General features: G+C 34.9%; 1 protein-coding gene across 4 annotated transcripts in view; it reads left to right on the forward strand.

Annotated features, from left to right (window-relative positions):
- Positions 1-14,262, forward strand: part of LOC5569059 — a 288,587-nt gene that overhangs the window by 260,937 nt on the left and 13,388 nt on the right. For all 4 annotated transcript variants that reach the window (XM_021843203.1, XM_021843205.1, XM_021843206.1 and 1 more), the window contains one exon: positions 3,672-3,979. In XM_021843203.1, the coding sequence (XP_021698895.1) occupies positions 3,672-3,979 (308 nt within the window). The remainder of the gene's footprint in view (positions 1-3,671; positions 3,980-14,262) is intronic.

The following is a 14,262-nucleotide window of genomic DNA, read 5'->3' on the forward strand; positions in this document are numbered from 1 at the left end:
GGCGAGGCTGCACGCTGCTCCAAGGCATGTTATCGAACTCTTGTGATGTTGGGGACTATTATCAAGCCTGCAACATATTTTAATTACATAGGAAATCGATGGATATTAGAGACTGGAAAATTTGTTCATATATAGTTTTATTTTAAACAGTTATAGTTCTTTAATTAAATCATCAGTGAAAAGCGGCTTTAAAAATTTAAATTTGTTGGAGCAATATTTTTCAAGATTTGTATCATAAAAATAACTTCAAGAGAAAAATATTTCAAATGATAAAGGAACTGAAATGAGCATAAATTTAAGGTTAAAATTACGTTCTGATGGAAGTACTAATAATGCATTAACATGATAAACCGTTGTTGGTTGATTGACAGTAGTTTCTTGTTGCTGTTGGATTAGAATTTTCAGTATAAACACAATGGAAAACTATCGAAACTCTTATCACTGTTACAATGAAATCGCATATTTTCCATGTATAATTTCCATAATTAAGAAAATCTAGCAAAACGTCTGATAAAAAAATTGAATATGTGTAGATTTCACAAAAAAAAGTTTTGGATTATACCATAAAACGTCCATCAAAGGTAAAATTCATAATGTATCCAGCATTCATCGAATTTCAATTTGATTCAATCATATTAAACATACATTACAAAAATGCTGTAGAACTTCCTAGTGTAATCTAGAATTATTCTTAAGATACAGTACCTTAACATTTGTGTGTTTTTCAATCATATTTACATGATCCTTAGGGCAGTCCACAATCTTATTTTCTAGGTTAAATTTGGACGCAATTAATCTAAATTATTAACATTGTTATACGTTGTGTTAGTAAGCTGCATCAAACGGTTGTTCTTAATTAATATGAGAGTCCGTTAATGGTTATAAATAAACTGGTTGAAAACAAAATGAAATAATAAAACTTGGTAAAGGGATGAGCTGATTTTGTCAGTCCCTCTTTCAAACCATTTCTGATTTCTCATTCAAAATGTTAACCATTCATAAGGTTCTTTCTTGCCTATGTTATGCATAGTAATGCATATTAATTTTGACGGTATTTAAAAATCGATAACGACACGTTGTCAGCAAAAAGTTGTCCGCAAAAATAGGGTGACAAAATCTGGTGCTTTTTGTATGTTGGGAATAAACATTTAGCAAACTTATTCACCGAGCATAAGTAACGTAAAACAGAGTAACATTGATCGGAATGACCCTACTCTTAAAACGATCGAATCAACATTTTGGTTGAAATATTTTTAATTCATATTTTCTTACCTTCATAAGCTTATAAAAATTAAGGATTTTGTGTAAATTTAGTTTTGTTTTCAACTTTTCGAAATAACTATTCTCATGATTATGGCTGTCACTTCCAAAGATTCATGCCTCACGTGAGTTCTGGGAGTGATATAAACAAGGAATATGCGGATCTTACAAATAAAAAAAATCGCTCAAAACGATTCCGCTGTTAAGATTTTCATTAATTTTTTCATATCAACAAACTAACGAAATACTTTACACAATGCACAATTTTACCTAAGTAAATTGCGAATATTTGGACGTATTCTGTGGTTGAATGTGCTTTTAATTATAAAATAACTCGTAAAGTATATGCTTTACTAGAGTTTGGCCAGGTCCGTCCCAGGTGTGTCTTTGGTTTGGCCATCATTTTTGGCTTCAGGGGACATGATTTTAGTAAGTAGCGATTTTTTCAATATTACAGAATATTGTTCACATGGATGATCAATGTAACCCCAAATAAGCTTAACAAAAAAACACTTGAAACAACATCAAAATCACATAAAGTATCAAAAAAATCAGTTAAATTTTCAGAAAAATAAAATACAGTAGGCAGTACGAACAATGGGAACCATTACTTGTTTTTAAAATATAAAACTTACAACATTCGATTATCAAATGAAATTTTAGGGCAATAGTCAAAATCTGATTGATGTTACCCCGGGTTGTGGAATGCAGTTTTCATTTATAGAAAAAAAAAAAACTACTACACTTACATTAAAAACTGCCAATAAATAAGTTAAACATCAATTTAAAGTAGTAAAAATTTCACACTGTCAAAACACTGTGTAACAAATTTGTTCAAAGCATTTGCAATAATTGAGTCTAGAGTAGCCAAAATAAACTAAGCACGTACACAAATTATACATGATACACAAATTATACATGATAAATTTGTGTTTTTAATGACATAGTTGCTTGAGTACCAAAATGGCCTCTAATATGGCACCTCACTTCCCCCTTCACTTTCCGCTCCTCATTCCCACACTTCTCACAGTGCTTTCGAGAGCGATCACATAAAATGATTATTTGAAGTTACTAACCTTATTGTAGAGGGTTGGTTGCTTAACTGAAAGCATTCCATTATGTGTTTTCCACAATTTATTAGTTTTTGAACGCAAACACGTAGGTATTGCGTGATTTGTGTTGTAATATATCACTCACTACCAAATCACTTCTTCTTCACGCACCGGAAGGCGAATTCTCTGAGCCAATATTGTTTATGCAATTCTCATTGATTGGAAGTGATGTCAGTTTTTATGCCTGGAATTTTAATTGTTTGGATATTCATACGCTTGCTTCAACCACGTATTCTACAATTTAAAAAAAAATCAAAAGTTGTACGCAATATCACAAGTGCTGCAGAACATTTTTATGCATGAGAAAAACAATATAGGATACAATTTAATAACAACAATGAAAATACACTACGTTTAATTCAAAAAATCAGAAGAGAGCAGAAAACTGTCAAAAATATAAACAAAACCATGCATGGTGTAGAAATTGCTTATAATTTTGGTCAAAAAACATATTTCCACTACAAAATGCAATACATTGTATTACTTCATTCTGTGGATGGAGATATACATGGAACATGATGATTTATTTATGGCCAGCGCACATAACACTGTGCTCCGTTTTATTGGGTGGCTCGAGAGGGTGCTTTAGTGGGTAGTTCGAGTGGGTGACGACATTATGTTTTCGTACTCAATCAACTTTCACCTTAACTAAACGGATGTTTATTTGAACAACAGTAGCGAGGTGAGAATTTTCGTTTATGGCATGGCTGATGGAAATAAAGGAATCAAAAATTGTTAAGTGAAATTGTACTAATTCGATGAATTTTATATTTACAAATAAACATAACATCCAACACTATAACAAAAACAATGTCCTTAAACTATTGAACAATATTCTTAAAAGGACTTTAAGAATGTTTACGTAATGACAGAAATGAAAAGCATGCACATTATTTGAAGGCTAACTCATGGAAATTATCAAGGTTCTTTTTGAGTTTTAACTTCTAGTAACCCTACGCACAACGAAGAAATGTATTTCTGGTTGTTTTGTTTTGATTCTGCGTTACATTACACAACATTCCATCTTGCTTGATAGCTTCCCGCTAAATTACGTTCAAGCCATTTTTAATATGAACGATTTGTAAATCAGCGGGGATCAAATTAGAAACTGTTCAGATAAATAATTATAAAAAGTTCAGTTAAAATGCAACACTTTTTATTACTTTGTCATTTATGTCTACCAGGGTATGCTACACTACATATGCCCCACAAAATCTTTTTAATTTCACTATAAATTAATTGTTTCCCAATTCTAACGAATTGTAAATTAAAAATCTTTTTTATTATTATTCTTTATAGCGTCGGTTCTCCGCGTATCCCGAGTGGGAATCCGAGGAGAGTAAACAGCAACAGAACCACACGATGAACGGTTACAACAACTTCATCGGTGCCAACTGCAACGATCCCCGCCAGGACTCGATCGAACTGGTGGAATGCCACAAAGAACCAAACCCCACTCCGTACGGCGGCGGCAGCAGCAGTAGTAGCAATCCGAAAGCCACCAGCAGTAGTTGCGACAACGCCAACAGTAGACCAACGCCAAAGCTTTCGAACCTGCCGACGCTGTCGGTTTCCGGTCCATCGCCACCACACGAGGAGGAATTTTTGTAATGTACCACTTTTATGATCCCGTCTGCAGTCCTGTAGTTTGTAGCATTTTGTATACACACATGTGAGATTTTGATATGAGCAGCAGTTATCCTATCGAATTCATATACATAATCACAACACGTAGCGACATACTGAACCATCATCACGTTCACTGATTCTATAAAAACGTAACAGAGTTCTGGTACCTTTTACCTCAGTAGTGTGATTTATGAACATCCCTTACGCAATGATGATATTAGACTAGTACATATAGCTCGCACTCATCGAAAGACAGTTGGGTTTCCATCAATACCGACTCGGATAATCACATTAATCCTGAGAGGATGGCAATATTAAATTTACAATCCACCTAAATGAAGAACTTTATCATACACATAATTTATGAATATTTAACCAAGTATGTGCTATAGATAAGTACATGAAAAACCGAATGCAGTACTATACCATTTAGTTCCCTTAGAGCTTGTATCCTTTGACAGATACGCGTATTTCAACCTCAACTGTAAAGCCGTCGTCAGTGTCGTGTACAAGACTCGACTTAACTTGATCCAAGTACACGACACTGAAGACGGTCTTACAATTGAGGTCGAAATACGCGTATTTGTCAAAGGATACAAACTCTAATGGAATTGAATGGTATAGTATTAAATTCGGTTTTTCATTTACTTATAGGTATTCCACTAAAGAGCTCGAAGGTTTATTATCATGAACTATACTGCCGTGAATCGCAAGTCAGTCCCATCTGTAAAAATTAGGCATTGAGAAAATGGGCTGTGAAGTTTTTAAACTCGTTTCCCATACGAATATTCAAAAAATTCCACAGGATTGTAATATGTTCCAATCTTAATGAAACTTTCACAACTTGCTTTTCACTACGATATCTTTCCCTTTCCGAGAGAAATATAAAAATGATCAAAACAAGTTACATTTTTGTGTTCCACGGTACGAAAGCCTGTAGTGGGACTGTTATGCGGTTACTTTTCATTATGGGACAATTTGACTTGCTGTTTTTTTTTTTTCTTATTTTTTCCGAACAAATTATATCATTTCATTAGTGCTGCTGAAAGAGCATTGGAAGAGCTGTTGAAAACTGAACTCAACTCAATTTTGACGAAAATGCAGATGGGACTTACTTGCGATTCACGGGAGTATAAAGATTTGAAATCTACAGTTGTTAACATTTATCCAAAAACGTCTTCATCTTTATATCTACACGCGTGACCAGAGATCTTTCAAAGCTTAATGAATAAGGTTCATACCTGAGACAGACTCAAACCAATATATTCTTTCAGCTCTCTAGTTTTATCCAAAAACTCCATTGGCCCTAGGTTCACATCAAATGAAACTAGTAATCTCTTGGAAAAATCAATAAGGTTTACACTTATGTGGGCTAACACCTTGATGGCCTTGAGATCTACAATCTAACGTCAATATAGTTAAGGTTTACAGCCAAATAGGTTCAATAAAATATGTCAAAACCAACGATTGTTTACGGTTATCTAAAATCTTCTGCAAGGGAAGGCCTTCATATCTACAGACGTAAGCAGAGTTCATTCGTAGATTTATGAATAAGGTTCATCCTCAAATTGATTGTATGACATCTGCCAGAATCGATTCGCCAACAATTGGTCAAAAATGTTCGAATACATTAAAATTGGATTAATTCTTATTACACTACTGAGGGTAAAGTTTACAAAACAATGTGAATATTAAATATCTTACCCCTTTATAAGACCGAGGCAACCAAACTTTAGAATGATTGCTAGAATAAAGGATGGTAAAGTGAAGAAATGTATCAGGATTTTTTATTAGGTCTAAGAATGCTTTACAACTAGAGCTGATTTATATTATTTGTTAACTAAAGAATACCTTTTGTAGCAAGTTTATTAAAATTCAAAATATTTTTTTAGCTTTTAACTGTTCCAGTAAACCTGTTTAAATTTGAGTATAGTTCAACTGTAAGAGAGTTCTCATCGATAATAGAACTACGTTAATAGAATTATTATTTATTGTTAAGACCATTGTAATTTACGAATACATTCTTCTTTAAATTTTTGATATGTTTGCCACTGCCTTATAAGGGGTTTCCAAGAGTTGTCCTGCAAAAACAAAATAATTACATTTTCGGGACACACAAAATTCAATTGCACACGTAGTGTGTTAGAAGCCTTATTGAGTCTGTTTTTGAACGAACTGTTCAACATAGATATCTGAACGTTATCGAATTGCTTCCTACATCTGAGACCAAATGTAATCTTATGTAATATAATCGTAAGCAATCCATCACCCCAACACATTGCTCTACAACTCTTACACTTTCAAATCTCTAGGAATTAGGGGAACTAGGGGAAAAAACGTTAGTAATGCTAGCAAATTTTAACTTGCTCATTTGTACATAGTTATTCGTTTTATCCTAGTCGTAAACAACGATATTTTGATGTGTAAATGTGCATTATCAAATAGAGTTTCATTTCTCATTGTCAATGTAGCTGAATGGGGCTCACAGTTTTTATATCCATACATACAAGGTCAAAGAAGATAAGGCTTGACCAAAAACGATTATCCTTCGATTAGCCGGGAAAGGATGGGCTGAAACGTTAATGCTTATTTCATTATCTGGAAACCTTGGAATAGGCGACCCATACCATGCAAGCCATTCGTCCCAGGCTAACCGACTGACAGACTACGAAGCGAGATATTTTTCGATCGATGGCCTTCACTTCTACCGATGCATACGAAGAGTAAACTAGGGATCAAATTCCCTGGTGATGTATAAAATAAAGTAACGAACGATAAGAATATGTCGAAAAATAATTCAAAGTTGTTGTTACTGGGGAATGACAATTAACATGTTTGCCAAACATTGAAGGTCCACGGTTTTCTCTGGAACATTTAACGACTTTCATGAATGATATACTAATACCTACCAAATAACTGTATAGATTCCTTCATTTGATTTCGATTTCAAGTAGTGAAAAAGTTGAAAAAATGTTTTGGCACTCGGAAACAAGGAACACTTATATAAATGCACGACAAATTATTTATTTTACGATTATTATTTACTTAGTCAACACTTAAACGGATAAAATTGATTCAACTATTTCCCGCCACGACGCTCGATTCATGCACGCATCTCTCCTCTCGTTGCTTATGCCCAAGTGGATTTTGGACTTGATCCACGATTTAACAAGAAAGCGTGGAGTGCCTTCCAAAGCAAGCATTTTTTCAGGATTGTTATTCGGTATCCTTGCAATATACTCTGCTCATTAGACTGATGCAAATTTTGAAATGTTTGCTCCCCTATGCTTAAACGGTGTCAATTATGATAAAAATCATTCTCCCAAAATTTGAAGCGATTTGGAAGAAATTTGGTTGTGCACACGCCATTTGAAGTTAATATGGAAATTACTATGGAAATGAAAAAGCTTTTGTATTCAGTCCTTTAACTGCTTGAAATAATAATCTATGGAAAAGTGAACAAACTTTTCTCATGTGAAATCTTCCTAGCTACAACTTTGCCGAAGACCACATTTTGATGGGACGTAAGGATAATTTGTTATTATTGATAACAAAGTCTAAACCATGCTGAGATGATCATTCAATTGCTTTTTCGCTGTAGAACATAGTAGCCTGGATTACTTTGATCTGTTCTACACACCTGAGAGAGACTCGCGAAGAGGAAAAATATCAACGTCATATGAAGCCCAGATTCCCCTCTCACGAAACGTCAAATGCAGCCCACCGTTTTTATGGCTGAAAAAGTGAAAAGTATTGTGTTCAAAGTAAACTGTTATTAAAACCCTCAGTCGGCGGAGCAGTTTTTTCCAAAGTTGCTGATAAATCTAAGCAGAAGATTAATTATTTCTAATGTCTGCTACGTTTGCTGGCATGAAATTTCACTCAAACGGCTATTTATGATTCGATGTGATGCAAACTCAAACATTTTTTACTGAGAGGTTCATGTGAGGATTTGAACAGCATGCGCATAATTGGTATAAACACAAAGGGGAATAAGAAAAAAACTCAGCAATCACAGAAAAAGAAGACCGACTTCGCGAGTCTCGTCTCAGCTACACACCAAGAACACCACTGTTGCCTACCGGGCAGTTGGTTCAGCATGCAAAATGCATACCCAGTTTATGATTATGAATAGCAATTAATCCTGACGTCCAATCAAAATGTGGTCTTCGGCAAAGTTGTAGCAGAAAGGATTTTACATGAGAAGATTGTGTTCACTTTTCCATAAAACATCATGACGAAGAGATTGAGTGCTGAACACAAAATGATGACGTTTTCCATAGTAATCTCCATATAAACTTCAAATGGCCTGTGCACATATCAAATTATTCCGATTCATTTCAAACTTTGGGAGGGTGCTATGCACCATAATATAAGTCGTTTAAGCATAGGGGAGCAAAAATTTCAAAATTTGCATCACTCTACTGCCCATTGTATCCTTTCCGCTTTCACTACCTTCACAATACTCGTGGTTCGTCCGTCTCCGCCACACACTGTTCTTTTGTACGGCATCGAAGATGATCCTAAGCACCCGGTGCTTGAAATCTCTAGGAGCTTGCAGGGTATAATCTAGAATAGTTTATGTTTCATGCCCATGGCTGACTACCGGTCTTATGAGTATTTGGTAGTCTGATGATACATTTGATGCAGGGAACAAATCTTTTTCGACTGTAAGTTCTTCTGGAGCTCAAAGCAGCCCCGACTTTTATGGATCACGCACCTCCGCATTCCACGGCTAAAGTCAGCGTCACGTAATGTTCAGTAGGGATCTAGTGAGCATGAGCATGATTGACCGCCCGCAGTTGCTACTCCGTTATTGCAAGAACAGCTGTACTTACACAGGGAACCAACAGACATTGATGCTCTCATTATTATAACAAGCAATACCGGCGCCGGCTGCGTCCGAATGCAGGTCAATTTGAGGATGGGAAGGAAATGTTGACGTGTAACTTGCTTCATAGAAGTCGAGGAGTCCTCTGCACTTCCACAAGAAAACACTGCACATTGGTCCACGGAACGAAATTAAGTGGAATAAATTAATAACTTGAAAAATATAAGAGATAGGGTTTTGGTGTCTTCTGAACATTTGTTTGTCTGGTCAAGGCGCGTTATATGCAAAAGTGTCCTAAGCGCCAAATTTCATAGCTTTCGAAATTCGCTCTCAAACTTTTTTATTTCAAAAGATAGCGCAACAAAATGTTCTACAATATTGAAGATTATAGAAAATATGAAAACTTTGTAGAACATCATTTTTTTCTATATCTGATAGTTTTAGAGATATAGGTCAATTTAGAACTTTATGGTCAAAAATCGGTTTTTCCTCAATACTAACGAAAATGTCAATTTTTCAGGCCTACTATGTTCTGAAGAGTTTTAGATTCGAGCAAAATACACATTTTCTCTGAAGACGTCAAACCTCTAAAATTTTCATATGAAAAGATATAAGCGTTTTTGTAGTTTTTTCATCCACTTTTCCAAGCGTAACATTTCAAAATGGCGCAAGTGAAATCAAAAACTTTCCCCGTTACTTGAATAAGCATATCTTAAAGTGCATTTTAAGAAAATTTGGTGATAGTGATTTTTGATTTTCTCTAATAAATGTGTTCTGAATTATCCCTTAATTTTACTTAGAAATCAGATTTTTTTAAACTTCTTGAGATTCATATTCAAATAAAGTCGAATATTTTGTAATACATTCAAAAATACTGAATCATTCTTAGCATGAACAAGAAGATTGTAGATGTTTATCATGCCTATTTTTATTCATATCGTTAATAATTACAGAGATTTTCGTTCTTTGCCATAAAATACCGTCAATGGAAGGAATACTCGACGAATTTAAATGCAGTCCTGCCAATGTAAGCTAAAGCTTTCACTTTTTTTTAGGTTTGTATAAGTTTGAACTAGTACACAACACTGAAGACTGAGTTGAGGTACGAAATACGCGTATCTGTCGAAGGATACAAACTCTGGTGGAATTAAATGGTGTTGTACTCAATTCGGGTTTTTATCTACTTAGTACAAATGAGTTCAGAGCTACTAAAAATAAATATATGTACCCCGCTTAAGGTGATTATAAAACGAAGCCAAATTTAGAATTTTCAAGTGCACAAGACAGGAGAATCTGACAACAATTCGCGTTAAAAATCAATCAAATTACTTCCTTGCTGGTGGTGGCCAGCAATAGAATAAATTTTCAACGTAGAGCGCTGTTTGGCTCTCAAGTCTTGTGCTCTTGAAAATTTGAGGTGTGGCTTCGTTCTATAAACACCTTAAATGAGGGATTAGTAAAGGTTATAAATAAACGAAAATAAGTAGTTTTTAATATTTTTGAGATTTTAATCATATGTTTATTTTCCAATGTTCTATTCATACGGTGGCCGAGTGCATATAATTGACATAGTTAAGTATTGTCTAGTTCAAAAAACACTTATACAAACTTACAAAAAGGGAATGCAACTGCATTGACATTGTCCAATCTAGTGAAAGCTTCAACTTATATTGGCAGGATTTCATTTAAATTCGTCGAGTTTTCCTTCCATTGACGGTATTGTATGGTAAAGAACGAAAATCTCTGTAATTATTAACGATATGAATAAAAAAAGGGAAGATAAACATCTACAATCTTCTTGTTCATGCTAAGAATGATTCAGTATTTTTGAATGTATTACAAAATGTTCGACTGTAATTGAATAAGAATCTCAAGAAGTTGAAAAAATCTGTTTTCTAAGTAAAATTAAGGGATAATTCAGAACACATTTATTAGAGAAAATCAAAAATCACTATCACAAAATTTTCTTAAAATGCACTTTAAGATATGCTTATTCAAGTAACGGGGAAAGTTTTTGATTTCACTTGCGCCATTTTGAAATGTTACGCTTGGAAAAGTGGATGAAAAAACTACAAAAACGCTTATATCTTTTCATATGAAAATTTTAGAGGTTTGACGTCTTCAGAGAAAATGTGTATTTTGCTCATATCTAAAACTCTTCAGAACATAGTAGGCCTGGAAAATTGACATTTTCGTTAGTATTGAGGAAAAACCGATTTTTGACCATAAAGTTCTAAATTGACCTATATCTCTAAAACTATCAGATATAGAAAAAAATGATGTTCTACAAAGTTTTCATATTTTCTATAATCTTCAATATTGTAGAACATTTTGTTGCGGTATCTTTATAAATAAAAAAGTTTGAGAGCGAATTTCGAAAGCTATGAAATTTGGCGCTTAGGACACTTTTGCATATAACGCGCCTTGACCAGACAAACAAATGTTCAGAATACACCAAAACCCTATCTCTTATATTTTTCAAGTTATTAATTTATTCCACTTAATTTCGTTCCGTGGACCAATGTGCACTGGGATTTTGGATATGGGAAAGGTTTCGTTTTGGTAAACGATAAAGATATAATTTGAAATGGATACGAAAGCATTTACACGGATAATCGATACCTATAGTGCGATTACTACGCAAACCAACCACAATTGATCCGGATTCCGTCGCTCGCCCACAAAAGAGCAAGCAACAGATTCAACGGACCAAACACTACTCTGTTCAGTAGGGGTCTAGTTTAGACAAACTCTTTGACCACCTCGAACGCTATCATTATGCTTCATAGGAAAATTACATAAAGCTCCGACTATTAGCATGTACTTTGTCTTTGACACATTCACCAACAGATCGATGTTTGCTGCCTTGCCTTCAACTTTTCAAATATTCGGCCGTTTGGACATTTATCAACCGTTGCTTTGCTTGGTTGGATCTATTGAAAATTTCGTTCATTATTTTCCATACGTCTAGGTGGTCGAAACTACTGTATGCCGCTTAAAAATCGAAAAAAGGTTTCTTGGAATTCACTCTACAGTAGCCAAGCACAGCAAATCACAATCATCGAATCCAGTGAAACTCACGCCCATTGCTGCTGTAGGAAAAAGCCTTGAGAATAGCAAAACACCCGTCGCTAAGGCAACCCAAAATTACTGTAGAAAAATGTTCTATTTCCCGCTGCATTTCACGCATTCAGATCCTTCAATGACACTAATGATTTAGAAAATTCATACACCCAACATAGGCTACTTGCCACGTTTAGCGACAGAATTAAAACCTACTTTTTTGGAATGGAAAATATGACCTTCTAAGAGGTTTTCTCCCAAAATTTCATTTCAACATAATTTCAGTTTAGACGACGCGTCCAACGAACAAATGAAATTCCCAAGTCCTCATAGGAATCGAAAAAGGATTAACAGGAATTACAAATAGTAAGAAAAAAGTATTATCAACTTACCGGGTACCTTCGGTGCTTTGACCGCTTTTAATCTGAACACTTTAAAATTTCACCCCCGCTATTAAGCAATGGACCGTTGTGAAACGGTTATTAGACGTTCAAATTGGCGAGGGTGCACGGTACCATTGAAAAGTAAGATTACTTCCAGTTAGCAAAAAGAATTTGTGTCCGCACAGCACGATATTGCGATGTGCAATAAATATTTCAGTATTATTGTTTTGGAATTTAGGGACTGAGATACGATCAATGATTTCTCTAAATGACTTATCGAATAAAATCATAAAACGTGCTCATATCCTAACATCAAGCTTCATTCATCAACGCCATGCCATTAAAGCCATGAAAGAAAGCTCAGTGAAACAGTATCGATTCCTCACTGTTGGTCAATATATCCCGGCCATAACTCGGATCATATAGACGCTATATGCAATGAATGTTTACCAATCGAACCGCTCCGAATTGATACGCTTTCCGTGCGTTCGCCTCTTGCATACCATCAAATGCCGTATTGATAGCAAACTCGATGAGCATGGTTTCCAGTTCAAAGGACCCGCTCGGGAAATGATAACCAGCGTAACGGGGGTGGATCCAATAAAATCGTCATTAATATTGACCCGCTCGTTTCTTGAGAACATTGTAGTCATTTGGCTCGACCCGTGCTCCAATAAAGAGGACGAAGGCGGCCCTGTATACGACTTGATGTAATATCGATGTTTAGAGCTTTAGGACATTTGGTCACTCCGTTAGGAAAGAGGAATACGATTCGGTACAGTCGAATGATGCAATGTATGTATGCTATGTATGAATACATATAAACAGAATTTATTTGATACGGAATTCGTACCTTTGTCATTGATCGAAAAATAGGTGGTATACGTAGTAGTAAAAGACTTCAGCTAAATCAGACCTGCCCAACCTTTTTGGCTCTTTTTTGACATAAATAGTTGCCGTGTTCGCAATTATAGTCTGATCTGAGAAATTTGTACCTCAAATAAAAGCTTGGTATTGCATCTAATTGATCCATCATGGATCATCCATGTATAAAAACTCAAATTTATATTAAACGATTTGCCAGCGATGCAGGCAAAGGCAAAAATCAGTCCGGCCTGCGGGCCGCACGGTTTTTTCTACTCAACTGCATCTGTAGCGAAAAGATTGATGTAAGGTCAAATTTGTATAAATGGATTAGTCAGATATATTAACAAGCCTTCATTTGAGGTACAAATTGTTCAGATTGGACTATTACTGCGAACGAGGCAACCATTTATGTCAAAAAAGAGCCAAAAAGGTTGCGCAGGCCTGAGCTAAATGATATGGCAGAGAATTGAGATGCTTCAGAAAGTGGAAAACGATGGCAATTGATACCGTGGTGAATCAAAATCCGGACGGTACCAATATCCGGACACTTTGATTATATAAATAAATTGTAGTAAAAATTAAGTGATAATACGTTAAATTTTCATTTACTCCCTTTATTAGTAACAAAGCTCATCAATTAACATTCATTTCAATCTAGTTATCATCGTCAAATAATTAATAAAAATAAAAACAAATACCGTGGTGAATCAAAATCCGGACGGTACCAATATCCGGACACTCTTGTAATATTCATTAATTTAGAGCTAAATTAAATGTTAATATGTTAGTTTCAATTCTTAGCTTCTTCTATAAACATTGCTGATCATTTAACATTCATTTATAATCTAGTTACCATTGCCAAATAATAAATAACAACAAAAACGAAAAAGTTGCTTCAGTTGAATGCCCTTTCTTCGCGATACAGGTGATTTTTGTGATTGCTTCAACGAACGCACCTACAATAGTTAGCAAACTTTAATGCATTCAAAAGAATCTATTCGTGTCGTGTTTCTTGAAAAAAGTTTACAAAGTGATAGTTGAAGAGTTCAGTGACAACACATTTCATAAAAATGGTATATTTAAAACAGTGAAAACGAGCTGTCCGGCATAGGAAACA

This window comes from Aedes aegypti, chromosome 2 (genome assembly GCF_002204515.2).
Source record: "Aedes aegypti strain LVP_AGWG chromosome 2, AaegL5.0 Primary Assembly, whole genome shotgun sequence".
Classification (NCBI taxonomy): Eukaryota; Metazoa; Arthropoda; class Insecta; order Diptera; family Culicidae; genus Aedes; species Aedes aegypti.